The sequence below is a fragment of the Indicator indicator genome, chromosome 7 (assembly GCF_027791375.1).
Source record: "Indicator indicator isolate 239-I01 chromosome 7, UM_Iind_1.1, whole genome shotgun sequence".
Lineage (NCBI taxonomy): Eukaryota > Metazoa > Chordata > Aves > Piciformes > Indicatoridae > Indicator > Indicator indicator.
The window spans coordinates 1,588,988-1,603,881 of record NC_072016.1 but is presented as its reverse complement, the minus strand read 5'-3'; the positions used below and the strand labels follow the sequence as shown (position 1 = coordinate 1,603,881).

The window sequence follows — 14,894 nt, the reverse complement described above, 5'->3', positions numbered from 1 at the left end:
TGTAGCCTACTACAAAATGGTTTCAAGCAAAACCGAAGTTGAGCCAAACTAGGGCTCCCTGAAGGATTAAGAAAAAACCCTAAAACGTCTCCAAAGATGCCACAATTCATCATCTTCTTATATTCTTCCTGGGCAAGGCTGTGTAAATCAAGCGTCACCCCAACAAGCCCAGGCAGGGTGGTCAGTGGAGGACAGGATCACACAGGACACAATTTACTACCATCCCTGGCAGTCGTTGCTGCTGCACCCTCCATAAACTTTGTTTAAACAAGTGTTCAAACAAGAAAAAAAGCTTTGCCAGTCACTCAGTTCACCTCAACAATACACACAGCTCACTCCACCCAGGATGACAAAATACCACACTCAGGCAACAAGAATCCTGCTTTCAGTGGCTTTCACTACACCTAAGCCCAAGCACAGATGAGCTGGGTGGCTCACAGGGCTCGGCTGGCTTCCCTGTGCTTCATGTCACAGACTCTGATGACTTCACCACACTGGGGTTGGTGGTAGGGTTTCAGTCTGAGGACATCCCCATCACAACATTATCTTTTTCCTTCTCTGCTCCATGAAGGTTCCTCTAGCTCTCAGTGGCAATTTGGTGGAGCACATTGGAGCCCTCAATACAGGAAGGACATGGACCTGATGGATTAGGTCCAGAGGAGGGCCAGGAAAATGCTCAGGGGGTTGGAGCACCTCTGCTACAAGGACAGGCTGAGGGAGCTGGGGGTGTTCAGCCTGGAGAAGAGAAGGCTCCAGGGAAACCTAATAGTAGCCTGCCAGGACCTGAAGGGGGCTACAGGAAGGATGGGGAGAGACTGTTTGCAAAGGCCTGCAGTGACAGGATGAGGAGCAATGGCTTCAAACTAGAGAAGAGCAGATTGAGATTGGATGTTAGGAACAAGTTCTTTACCATGAGGGCGGTGGAACACTGGAACAGGTTGCCCAGGGAGGTGGTTGGGGCCCCATCCCTGTAGATATTCAATGTGAGGCTGGACAGGGCTCTGGGCAACCTGATCTAGTTGAGGATGGCCCTGCTGACTGCAGAGGGGTTTGGACTGGATGACCTGTGGAGGTCCCTTCCAACCCAGACTATTCTGTGATTCTATGATTCTCTCTCTGTTACATAGCTGTGAATGCAAAGTACCTCTCCTGAAGCTCCAGATCTGCACTAGGTTCAAAGTCAGCATCTAGCTTTGCATTTGAAAAACTAAACTAAATAATTGTTTCAGCTCCAATAACAACAACCTAAAGGCTCACCTCACAGTTTGCCTAACTCTAGTCATTACAATTAGTTAGCACAATTGTAGAAGTAATAATTAAATTGTAATACTACTTATTCCAATTGCATCTCTATTTATTTTTTGGTCACCACAGTATGCTTGTAGATGCATCACAGCAACAGCAATTCCAGAGTCACAGAATCAGCCAGGTTGGAAGACACCTCCAAAATCACCAAGTCCAACTGACCACCCAACCCTAACTAATCAACCAGACCATGGCAATAAGTGCCTCATCCAGGCTCTTCTTAAACACCTCCAGGGATGCTCATCCCAACGGCCAATCTCTCTTTCTGTGAAGAACTTCTTTCTAGTATCAAGCCTAAATTTCCCCCTCCACAGCTTGAGACTGTGTCCTCTTGTTCTGTCACTGGTTGCCTGGGAGAAGAGACCAAGCCCCACCTGGCTACAACCTCCCTTCAGGTAGTTGTGGATAGCAATAGTCTCCCCTGAGCCTCCTCTTATCCAGGCTAACCTCATGGATGTTACACCTTTGCCAAGGCATGGGTAGATCAGTCCTACAGACACAAGTGAGAGAGGTGAACACCCAAAGTTATGGAGCAGATGGGCAGGCAGCGAGAGCTTCATCTTCAGACTCATGCAAAATCCCCTTCAACGCTGACACAGAACACAACAGCTCAGCTCTAAAGGGTTTAACAAAGCAACTCATTCCTTGCCTCCCTGGTGCCAGTTCTACTCACCAACAACATCCAGGTGGTAGGTGTGGTTGATGGAGCCATACTGGTTCTCCACGATGCAGGTGTAATTCCCCTTGTCGGACGGGACCACGCTCTCCATGATGAGACTCCAGTGCTGGTTGCGCACCTGGAGAGAGGGAACCACAAAGGCTGAGAACTTCACCAGCGGAGCTTCACCCTCTTCCCATCCCTCCAAAAGAAACATTTCCTGAAGAGTTCATAGGATCATACGACCTTAGGGGTTGGAAGGGACCTTTGAAGATCATTGAGTCCTACTCCCTGCCAGAGCAGGACCATAGAATCCAGCACAGGGCACACAGGAACACATCCAGATGGGGCTTGAAAGTCTCCAGAGAAGGAGACTCCACAACCTCTCTGGGCAGCCTGTTCCAGGGCTTTGTCACCCTCCCAGTGAAGAAGTTCCTCCTCATGTTGAGGTGGAACCTTCTGTGCTGTAGTTTCCATCCATTGCCCTTGTCCTATCCCAGGGTGCAATTGAGCAGAGCCTGTCCCCTCCTTCTTGATCCCCACTCCTCAGCTATTGATTGGCATTGATTAGATTCCCTCTCAGTCTTCTCTTCTACAGACTGAACAGCCCCAGGGCTCTCAGCCTTTCCTCATCAGGCAGTGCTCCAGTCTCTTCAGCATCCTGGTAGCCCTCCCTTGGACTCTCTCCAGCAAATCCCTGTCCCTCTTGAACTGCCTGTTCCAGGCTGACCCTCACGGTAAATAAGTTCCTCCTTGTGTTGAGGTGGAACCTCCTGTGCTGTAGATTATATCCATTGGCCTTTGTCCTATCCCAGGGTGCAACTGAGCAGAGGCTGTCCCCTCCCTCTTGACTCTCAACCCTCAGATAATTAGAAACATTTATTAAATCCCCTCTCAGTCTTCTCTTCTCCAGACTAACCAGCCCCAGGGCTCTCAGCCTCTCCTCACCAGGCAGTGCTCCAGTCCCTTCAGCATCCTTGTACCCCTCCCTTGGACTCTCTCCAGCAGATCCCTCTTGAACTGGGGACCCCAAAACTGGACACAATATTCCAGATAAGGTTTTGTCATCTATGTTTAGAAACCTCCTCTGTACTCAGCTGACAGCTGTGGACAGTGAGATACTTCATTTATGACTAGAGGTGCAGTGCATGGCTGCAGCAGTGGAAGCTTTCACACATGAAGATCTAAGTGCACCTCACCTCCAGCCTGAGCTCTGCAGACACTCAGTCCTACCAGCCTTATGAGGACACCACCAATTAGCAGCAGTTATGTTTACAAGGTATTACCTCTCAATCCACTCACTGAATTCACACCCTCAGGGTATTTCCCATCTGTATCCAAACAATCATCTGATAATACTAACTACCCACCAGCAATATAGGATGGATGTGATCCCCTAACATCCAAGCCTCCACCTTTTCCTAATAGCTCTATTACACAGCTCGTGGAAAGCAGCAGGACAATGCTTGGGATCCCTCCCACAGACAGAGAAGCCACATCTTTTGCTGCTCTGAGGTAGCACAAGAAAGAAATAGAAGATGCTGCCTGACCAAAAAAGCCTGAAGAAAATCCTGATGGAAACAGCACATGAGGATATGCACTTCTTTAGAATTGTTAGGGTTGGAAGGGACCTCAAGGATCATCCAGTTCCAACCCCCCTGCCATGGGCAGGGACACCTCACACTACAGCAGGTTGCTCAGAGCCACATCCAGCCTGGCTGCAAAAACCTCCAGGGATGAGGCTTCCACCACCTCCCTGGACAACCTGTGCCAGTCTCTCACCACCCTCATGGGGAAGAACTTCTTCCTAACATCTAATCTAAATCTCTCCTCCTCTAACTTGGATCCATTCACCCCAGTCCCATCACTCCCTGACACCCTAAAAAGTCCCTCCCCAGCTTTCTTGTAGCCCCCTTCAGATATTAGAAAGCCACAATAAGGTCTCCTTGGAGCCTTTCTTCTCTGAAGTGAACAACCCCCAACTCTCTCAGCCTGTTCTCATAGGAGAGGAGCTCCAGCCCTCTGAGCATCCTTGTGATCCTTCTTTGGACGCATTACAGCACATTCAGATCTTTCTTGTAACAGAATCCTTCTTGGCCAGATGTACTGAAGGTGCTGTTCTGTTCCTATTTGAACTCAAAAGGAGTTCTTGCAGAGAACAGGATACATCCCAGCACTGGAAGGCTATAGAGTCATCCAGTACACATATAGATTTCCTGCATCATAACTTGGCTCCCAAAATGACCTCTGCTGGCTATCCACTAATCCCTTGTTTTAGCATTACATTTTTGACAAAGCACTCAAAGATCTTAACATTATGTAGCTGTCATGTACAGCTTTTAAACTGCAAAGTACTTGCTTTAACAAATGGAAGGAAAATACAGTCTGCTGCAGTCATTTTCATCAGCCAAATGGAAAGCAGTATTGCAGTGCAGTACTCCAGACAAAAAATGATGGGCCATTCAGTGACACTTCCAGCAACTATACATTCTTAAAAGATCATTACAACTTCAGCCCTGAAATCATGTCTGATGCCTGACTCTTGTGTAGGTCCTCCTCCAGCAGAAAGAGGCTGCTCAGGGCTGTGTCCTCGGTGCCAGGACCTGAGCCCTCACACTTGTGGGAGGTAGAAATGCCTTCAGTTCAGAGCTTGGAAGAAGAGGCCTCTCTGTAAGAGGATTCTGACTTTCCAAGTCCCCCAGATAGCAATCAGTTCATTAACTAGTTACTGCTATTACTGCCCAGTTACAGGCTAATAATATCAGAATCATAGTTTTGTTTGGAAGAGACCTTTAAGATCATCAAGACCAGCCATTAACCCAGCACTGCCAGGTCACCACCAAACCATGTCCCTAAGCACCACATCCCTACACAACTTCTAAATACCTCCAGGGATGGCAACTTCATCACTGCCCTGTGAAGTCTGGTTCCAGTGCCTTACAAGCCCTTCTGTGAATAATTTTTTTCCTAATGTCCAACCTAAACCTATCCTCCAGCAGTTTCCTCTTGTTCTATCACTTATTAGTTCAAGACTGAGATTTGAAAAACCAGATAAATGTAGATGAGACTCCAGCAGCAGGTGAAGGGCATGGATGTTACTTAAATGTCACAGAAATGTGTGACATGGCCTCAAATCTGCATTCCCAACTTATAGCTCCTTTCCCTCAGTCCCTCTCCTTGATGGTACACACCACAAATATATCTATTTTATTATTTGGTCACACTATAAAGAGCTAATTAAGTAAGTTTATGTAACTAGAGAGAGTTCATCAGGGTTATTTTATTGTCTTGTTATCCTGCTAAGCAACCTTGCAAGCCAAAGCTGGGATCAGGATGAATGACTGCCATAAACCACTGGGAAAGAACAAACGCACCAGCTACATATTTTTGAGTATTTTACTTCTTTATGAGCTCTTTTGAAGAAGACTTGGTCAAACTGACCTGACCTTTTTTCCATTACAAGTTACATCACACTTCTCAGAATCAGAGTAAGTGGTTTTTAACCTATTTGACTGCAAAACAGGAAGAACAGATCAGGGTTCTGCAGAGAAACAAACAAAAAGTCAGAGTAACAAGCTGTAAGTAATTAATTTGATAGGAAAACACAAGAGATTGTTTACCATTCAATAAGGAAACACAACTAATTTACAATCACAAGTGGATCTCCTGGATGGCAATATGAGCAAGAATTTGTGCCCTTCTTGTAACTCCAGTGAGAAGAGATAACATCTTTAGAATAAAACAACAGCTTCAGCCTCCTCTACTGAAGCTGAACAACTGCTGTAGAGGCCCGAAGTATTTATGATGCATCCTTACACAACTGGATTTATGTCCTGGAGCTGGATTCAACTAGATTCAGCTTGCTAGCTTAGCACTTTCTGGTTACAAGCACAGCACTGCAAACTCAGATGATGGCATCTTCTGCTGAAGACTCCCAAGTGGAACATTTCATTCTGGAAAACCTCATTGCAGCCTTTCAATACTTAAAAGGGGCCTCTAAGAAAGATGGGAAGAATCTTTCTAGCAGGGCTTGTTGTGATAGAAGGGGTGGTGGTTTTAAATTTAAAGAGAGAAGATTTAGACTAGGGAATTTTTTTTTACACTGAGTGGTGCAACACTGGCACAGAGAGGTGGTAGATGCCCCAGCCCTGGAACCATTCCAGGTTGGAGAGGGCTCTGGGCAACCTGATCTAGTTGAAGATGTCCCTGCTGACTGCAAGGGGGTTGGAGTAGCTGACCTTTAAAGGTCCCTTCCCAAACATCCAATGATTCTATGATTCCCAGACACAGTGTGGTCTTGCAATCACTCCCCTTACAACACTCATGACCACAGAGGCTTTGTGAACATGGGCTGTAACCTGCCTTCACTACTTGGTCCCAACAAAGTCTGCCTTTGAGCAGCAAAGCTGGTGTCATTTCTGCCAACCAGCACCAAAACCACACCAGTTTGTTTAGAAGCAAGTTTCCGAAGAGTTTTAAAGCAGTGCTCCCACAGCACACAGGTCTTCTGCAAATAGATGGACTACAGCAGTGATATTCATTTTAGAGGTGTGGGGGGGAAATCCAAAACAACAAACAAAAAACAAAAAAAAAAAAAACCAACAACAACAAAAAAACTCATCCTTGTGACTCAAGCTGCCAGTACAAGATTAAAAACAATTAACAATCAACAAGATTAACACCTACACTTTTCTTTTGCCCTAAAAACACCCCAGTTGTCCTGGCTCAAACAACTGAGACCAAGCTAGACAAGTGTCTGGTAAGGCTGCAGCTTGAGAACCGAGTTCAGTTTTGGGCACCACAGTGAAAGAGAGACATTGAGGTGCTGGAGAGGGTCCAGAAAAGGGCAACAAAGCTGGTGAGAGGTCTAGAGAACAGGTCTGGTAAGGAGCAGCTGAGGGAACTGGGGTTGTTTAGTCTGGGGAAGAAGCTCTGAGGGGAGACTTCATTACTCTCTACAACTACCTGAAGGGAGGTTCTAGTGCGGCAGCTGCCTCTTCTCCCCAGAATCAAGTGACAAAAAGAGAGAAATGGCCTCAAATTGCACCAGGGGGTGTTCAGATTGGATACAAGGAAAAATGTCTTTACTGAACAAACTGGAACAAACTGGTGGTTCAGTCACCATCCCTAGGGTTGTTCAAGAAATATGTAGACATGACACTTTGGGACATGGCTTAGTGGTCATGGTAGTGCTGGGTTGACAGTTGGACTTGACGATCTTAGAGGTCTTTTCCAACCTTAATGATTCTAAGATTCTAAGTAGATGGACTCTTTCGTAATGGAGGTCAAAGCCATTAGCTTCCTCCTGGTTGCTCACTAGGTCCTTTCTAACTGAAGGCACCTCCTGGTTACTCACTGGGTCCCTTCTAACTGAAGGCACCTCCTGGTTACTCACTGGGTCCCTTCTAACTGAAGGCACCTCCTGGTTACTCACTAGGTCCCTTCTAACTGAAGGCACCTCCTGGTTGCTCACAAGGTCCCTTCTAACTGAAGGCACCTCCTGGTTACTCACTAGGTCCCTTCTAACTGAAGGCACCTCTTGGTTACTCACTGGGTCCCTTCTAACTGAAGGCACCTCCTGCTTGCTCACTAGGTCCTTTCTAACTGAAGGCACCTCCTGGTTGCTCACTAGGTCCCTTCTAACTGAAGGCACCAGGCCTCCAGCTCTCCAGACAGCCCCTACTGAGTTTCCCTAGGTAATGCCAGCTGGTCCACTGAAGCTGTTTCCATAGATGACTTCAGCTCTTCTGGCAAACAGAACATAGTAGGGAGCTCAGGTGAACTAATCCACTGGGAGAAAACCAGGAGAGCAGCAACAAGCTGCTGAAAGCAGAAGCCTCCTCAGCAGACACAAGAGGTCCAGCAAAGGATAAGCATCCCCAAACAGAGATCCATCAGTTGTAGGAAACTCTTGCAGCTCCTTAACCTGACTAACTCTCCAGCAGCTATTACCCTGTTAGTTCTGGTTTGTTCCCTGAAGCTCCACCTTCTATTGAGCTCTTCCAAAATCCCAGAGAATACCCTTACAGTTCCACCTGCTCCCTCACCTGATTTGCAGACTGTCGCTCCCAGTCTGTCATTGCCTTTCTTGATGGAGGGAAATTCAGGGAACAACTGCATTCCAAGCATCTCAAATCACAGCTTGACCCTTCACATACTTTGTCACCACAGTTTAATAACTAAAAGCTTTGACTTTTTTTTCCCCCTCTATTGCTTTGCAGTACCTATTTTCATGTTTTATCTGTGCTTCATGCCCAAAAATGGTACTTTATTGAGTAATAAATACAATTTCAACATGCCTTGGTTTGTTTCTCCTCCTGACTAGGTGTGAGCTCTTCCAACAAATTCCTGAGGTGGGTTTTTTTTTCGCCATCTTCTCTATCAGATTTTAACCAGTTTTCAAACAATCTCTCTGAACATTTTGATTAACTAAATTATCAAATGAATACACCTATCCCCTTCAGATAGAGCTTGGAGGCAGGAAGCAAGCTGGAATCAAAACACCAAGGAATACTGGTCAGTGTGCACTTGCAGCCTGGAAAGCAAATCACATCATGGGCTGCATCAAGAGAAGTGTGGCCAGCAGGTCAAGGGAGGTGATTCTCCCCCTCTTCTCCACTCTGGTGAGACCCCACCTGGAGCACTGCATCCAGTTCTGGAGCCTCTATTACAAGAGGGCTCTGGAGGATCTGGAAGGTGTCCAGAGAAGGGCCACGAGGATGAGCAGAGGGCTGGAGATGCTCTGCTATGAGGACAGACTGAGAGAGTTGGGGCTGTCCAGTCTGGAGAAGAGAAGGCTCAAAGGAAACCTTCTTGTGGCCTTCCAGTGTCTGAAGGGGGCTACAAGAAAGCTGGGGAGGGACTTTTTAGGGTGTCAGAGAGTGATAGGACTGGGGGGAATGGAGCAAAACTAGAAGTGGGTATATTCAGAGTGGATGTTAGGAAGAAGTTCTTCCCCACAAGGGTGGTGAGACACTGGCACAGGTTGCCCAGGGGGTTGCCCAGGGAAGTGGTGGAAGCCTCATCCCTGGAGGTTTTTGCAGCCAGGCTGGATGTGGCTGTGAGCAACCTGCTGTAGTGTGAGGTGTCCCTGCCCATGGCAGGGGGTTGGAACTGGATAATGCTTGAGGTCCCTTCCAGCCCTAACAGTTCTGTGATTCTATGATTCTGAATCCAGGTAGAGGCAAAGAATGTTTCACAGAAAGCTTTTGGTTCTGGAGTGTCATATTTAAAAAAAAAAAAAAGGTGAATAGTTGAGTTTAATATTAAAATACAAGTCTTCAGTGTACAGATAAGTTGTGAAAAATAGTCATGAAAGGCTAAAAAGGGTCAATTCCAAATGCATTTCAAAAGAAAGAAGGATTAGGAACCAAAATATGATTCCCCACAAATCCAGCACAGTTCAGACACATACTGATAGTGCTCGGGGAGAGACAATGTGGCAGGTTTAGGCTGATGCCTAGGAAATTTTCCACAGATTGAGTAGAAACTGCTAGAATGTAAATAAATAACCACTGGATGTAAAGAGGAAATAATGATAAGGTGTAAATAATCCTATTGGTCTGATAGCTAAGATAAAGTCAGTTGTATAAACTAACTCCTCCTCTTTTTGGTCTTTCCACTCTAGCAGATACCAGCTGGTACCTTTTGCTTGGCTGTTGCTGACCTTGGCTGTGTTCTTGTTGTGGCTAAGCACTAACAACCTACTCTCTGCTCTTCCCTTTTCTCTTGTCCCTTGTACAGGGGGGAGGGGGAAGCTGTTGGTAACCCCCTGGTTCTGCCCGGGGACAGGGGTGGTGGTAGGGTGTCTTGTGTTGTTTATAAATTGTACATACATGTCAATGTTGTATATTTTGTACATATTCATTTCATTCCATATTTCTAGATTTTAATTTTGCTTGTAAATATGGCTTCGTTTGCTTCCAACTGAGCTGGTCTGGCAATTTTACGTTGGGGGTAGTTTTCCCCAAATCAGCTGGAAGGGTAATTTCAACCCACCACAGAGAACGAGTGCAGAACATCCATCCAAAAGCTATAGGAAGTGGGAAAGCCTATGGAGTCAGAAGCCTGTCTTAACTCTGCATTTGGCTGCCTGCATTTAAATGTGTGTGTGATGGCTGTAGTGATGGAGCTTATCAAAATGCACATGTGAAAACACACACCTGTTAAACAGGAACAGCTGATAGAAGTACATTTGCTTTCTGGGTGGTATACAAGAAAGCAAAGGCTCCTGTGGTGTCTCAGAGAGGATTTCGATTATTCACTCAAAGCAATTGTTCAAAGCCTCTAAATACTCAAGCAAGATCATCACTTGGGAGGGGGGGGGGGGGAAGACTAAAAAGGATTGAAACCAACGATAAGTGCTCCCTTCCTCCTTGCTGCAGGAACTTTTTGCACACCTTGAAAAACCATTAAAAGTTCGGGTTTGAAATTCGCCACCCGGAGTTAGTCACGGTGGAGGAATTTTGCTCTGGAAGCTATCTTGGCCAGCACACACACCCTTCTGCTAGCCTGCCCCAGTGCAAATTGACTCAAGACATTCCCCAGTCAGAGGGACAAAGTGCCACAGGTCACTATCTGGTTGTGATAAAGAAAATACAAAGAAGAGATTTCTTAGCTCGAGATGGCTGAAGGATTATGGAAAGCTTCACATTTTCCTTCCTTTTACTTTGTTCTTAAAGTCTCAAAGGGACAACTGCCTCTTCCCAATGGGACAGGTAGTGTTCCATCAAGTGGACATGGCAGACATGGTCAAGTTTGCTTCCAGCTATTCTAGGGGCTCAAAGTATTTTGAATATGAATGTCTCCAGCAGAAATAGATGGAGATTCAAAACAAGAATGATCATGATTTCAGCTGCTGTGATATCTGGCTGAACACAGCCCAGCATGGAAAGCCTCAGTCCTTTCTGAGAATTCTTTCATCACAAGTTTGTCAGCATAGAGGTGTCAAGAAAACACAATTCTCTCTTAATCCCAGAATAATTTTGATTAGGTCCACAGTGACCTCATCCTATTCCTCTGACAAGAAGAGGATATAGCCCCAAAAGCTCTTGTTCTTTAAGATCCATTCACTGAAATTAAACTTCAATCTTAAAGAGAGGGTTGCTCAAAACACAGAAAGAAATCTAGATTTGGTAGGCAGAATGACAATATGGAAATGCTACAAGATCATTTGGAATTTGATGGATTTCTGAGGGCAGCAACAACAACAAAAAGTCTAAAACCCACAGCTGTGTCTCCTCTTCTTTTTCCTTCTGTTCTTTACTGAAGAGATGCAAGAAGCTATGATTTTATAAGTATATACTTCACTCATCCTGCTGGCTTTAAAAACAGACCTCTGTGGGTTCATCTCACATACCTAGGAAACAGAATTATTTTAATACACACGAGCAAAAGTTCAATTTGTGCCACTTCATAGGCTCAAGTATAAATGAGTTCATCCAAATCCCTACCACAGCCAAGCTGATCCATCCCTCCAAGGTCACTGTCCCAGGCCAGAGATCAGGTATCTCCACTCTGCCTTACAAGACACATTTTCCTTCATTGTTTTCAAGAGTGGTATCTACATTTCCCCTTCAGGAGATGTCAAGTGTTCAAATCATGCCTCAGGCAGTACTAAACCAGTTACTATTATTTTCCAAGACAGGATTAGTTTGGTTGTTTGGTTTACTGTGTGGGTTTTTTTTTAATTTGTTGGGGGTTTTTTTTCTGTCTTTAAAAAAAGCACTAAAAAAGGTGAAAAATCACTGAACCGTAGCCAAGATGTTAACACTCCACAGCACTATGAAAGGCAGGTGTTGCCAGGTGTACACCCATAAGCAACAGTAATTTATGGGGTAAGCAAACATAGACGGAAAAGTCTACTTAGATAATTAGTCTTCATGCAGGAAGATTTTTCTGGGCTCTGCTCTCTGTGAACAGAAATGTTGGAAAATTTGACACTTTCTACAGTAAATCTAGCTACAGAGCAAAGAATACTATGGCCTGTCCTCCTCTGCACTTGAAAATTGGTGGGATGGGATTTTTGTTTTTTTCTGTACCAAGCAAGATCTGAGTCAACAGCGCAAGAAGCAATATACACCCTGGCTCCATCAGGGCATGGCAAAAAGTGGCCCCCCAAAAATAGTGCAGCTGCTGGGGTGAGGCAGTAGCAGGCAGGCCCCAGGACTCGCTCCTGAGCTTATTGTGACACCAGGAAAAGTCAGTTAACCTCTGTCTTAACTACCAGTTACAGCATACATCTGGTTGGAAGAGACCTCTAAGATCATCCAGTCCAACCTTCCACCCAGCACTGAAGTCTCAACACCAAACCTAAGTGCCCCTAAGTGCCAGCTCCACATGGCGCTTGAACACCTCCAGGGACAGATACAAACTTCACTGAGCTCCTCAGGAGAAGTTCTAGGCTGGGACTTAGAAGGTGACTAATTTGGAACCTTCTCGTCTTCGGAGAGAAGTTGCTGAGGTGTTAGGTACATGAGGAAGCCACTGACAGAAGGTCCTCAGAAGAGGTTAAGGTAACTGAAACGTGGGGCAGGATGGGAAGGGTAGAGCCTGAAAGCAATTTGCCATCAGTCACACTCCCATTCCTTGGGAGGAATGGGATAAGATGACCGAGTCCTGACTTATGACCTGACCTAGGCAGATACAAGGAGGTTAAAGGTCCATGCGCTCCCCCATAGAGCTAGCTGGCCTCCCTGAAACCCTCTCTTAATCAGTAACCACCAATTTAGAATGAAGCATCTAATCTGAAGCTGTTTAAAATTCAAACAATCCCTTGCAAGTAATTGCTGTTGCTGTCCCTCAATTTCTACTTCCCACCTCAGTTTCACAGACCATAAACTCTATAGAATATAATAACTTTTGCCTTCCAACCCCTCCCTTACTAAACTCCCTACAATCACCAGAGTGGATGGTCGTGCTTTCAACAATGCAGCTGAAAAGTGAGCATAGCAAAACAGTCTCAACTCTGCCTTGCAAAGTCAGGCTTAAGTTTTCCAAATAAGTCTCTGCAAATAATCCTCAGCTGCACTTCTTTGCTACAAGCTTGAATTTGAGACCAACAAAAAAAAAAAAAATATATATATAATTAGCGCTCAGAACTGCCAAAGAAACCACCCACCCCTTCCCCAGAAGAAAGCAATCCCTTTCTACATTTGATCCAGGCCATTAAAAGATGTTCTGCTGACTTCAGCAAGTTGTTTTTTGTTGTTTTGGAGGCTTTTTTTTTCTGTTGTTTGTTTGGGGTTTGTTTTGTTTTGTTTGTTGGTTTTGTTGTTGTTGTTATTGTTCGTTGGTTGGGGTTGGGTTTTGTGCTTTGTTTTGGGGGGTTTGTGGTGTGGGTTGATTTGGTTGGAGGGTTTTTGGTGGGGTGTTTTTTGCTTTGGTTTTTTTTTTCAGTCTTGGTCAAGAACAAAAAATGCAAAATCATATCATGAGAGTGAGGGTGACAAAACACTGGAGCAGGCTGCCCAGAGAGGTTGTGAAGTCTTCTCTAGAGACTTTCAAAACCCACCTGGATGCGTTCCTGTCTGACCTCCCCTGGGCAGGGAGTTGGGATGGATGATCTTTCGAGGTCCCTTCCAATCCTTAGTGTTCTGTGACTCTGTGATCTTACCTTATATCCACCAATACGATGCTCCTGCTTGAACTCCTTCCCGTTTTTCAGCCACCTCATGGTCGGTGTTGGGTTCCCCATCGCAGGGCAGCGAAACTTGACGGTGTTCGCTGCAGGCACTGCGTGGAGCCTCTTCTCCATTTTGTCTGTGTGTGTCCAGTATGGTGCCCCTGTTTGAAAGAGACACAGCCAGGCACATCAGTACTCAGAACCTGAGCTCCCTTTCCAGCCCCTTCTGCAGACCTACAACAGGGCACAGGTTCACTTTCGGTGTGATTTTGGAGGAGTAGAAGGATGGAAATCATGTCACAGGTGTTGACCAGAGCTCTGCAAACAGCAGCCAGCAGTGTGCCCAGGTGGCCAAGAAGGCCAATGGCATCCTGGCCTGCATCAAGAATAGTATGGTCAGCAGGAGCAGGGAAGTCATTCTGCCCTGTGATCAGCATTGGTTACGCTGCACCTCGAGTACTGTGTCCAGTTCTGGGCCCCTCAATTAAGAAGGACATTGAGACTCCTGAATGTGTCCAGAGGAGGGAAACGAGGCTGGGGAGAGACCTCGAACACAAACCCTATGAGGAGAGGCTGAGGGAGCTGGGGGTGTTTAGCCTGGAAAAGAGGAGGCTCAGGGGAGACCTCATTGTTCTCTACAATTACCTGAAGGGAAGTTGTAGCCAGGTGGGGGTTGGTCTCTTCTCCCAGGCAACCAGCAGCAGAACAAGAGGACACAGTCTCAAGCTGTGCCAGGGGAAGTTTAGGCTAGAGGTGAGGAGCAAGTTCTTCATGGAGTTGTTAGACATTGGAATGTGCTGCCCAGGGAGGTGGTGGAGTCACCATCCCTGGAGGTGTTCAAGAGGGGACTGGACGTGGCACTTGGTGCCATGGTTTAGTAGTCATGAGGTCTTGGGTGACAGGTTGGACTTGATGATCCTTGAGGTCTTTTCCAACCTTACTGAGTCTGTTCGAATCTTTGAGTATATCATACATGACAAAATTCCAATAATTAACCCCAGCTATCCTTTGGTTTATGTACATCAGGTAAGACAGAGGGACCAAGCTCCTCAGCAGACTCAAGCCATCAGATGCTTTTGACCTCCAGTCGTGTTACTGCAAGCGCTCAGTAAATTTGAGCCTTCAGCTGCGAAGCCAGACAGGCAAAGGCAGAAGACCCATTGGAAGCATCAGCCTTAACCTTCCCCCATCTGTTAGAAAGGGGATAAACACATCTGCCTGCCCGGCAGCACACTAAAGCTCACAGCAAGGTAAGCCCTGCTGTTACTGTCACAGAAACCACTGAAACATACTTCCAAATGGAATAGA

General features: G+C 45.9%; 1 protein-coding gene across 3 annotated transcripts in view; it reads right to left on the bottom strand.

Moving 5' to 3' along the window:
• FGFR2 (fibroblast growth factor receptor 2) overlaps window positions 1-14,894 on the bottom strand; it is a 98,891-nt gene that overhangs the window by 56,914 nt on the left and 27,083 nt on the right. For all 3 annotated transcript variants that reach the window (XM_054382215.1, XM_054382216.1, XM_054382217.1), the window contains 2 exons: window positions 13,578-13,747; window positions 1,979-2,102 (listed from right to left, as the gene is read on the bottom strand). In XM_054382215.1, coding sequence (XP_054238190.1) covers window positions 1,979-2,102; window positions 13,578-13,747 — 294 coding nt within the window. The remainder of the gene's footprint in view (window positions 1-1,978; window positions 2,103-13,577; window positions 13,748-14,894) is intronic.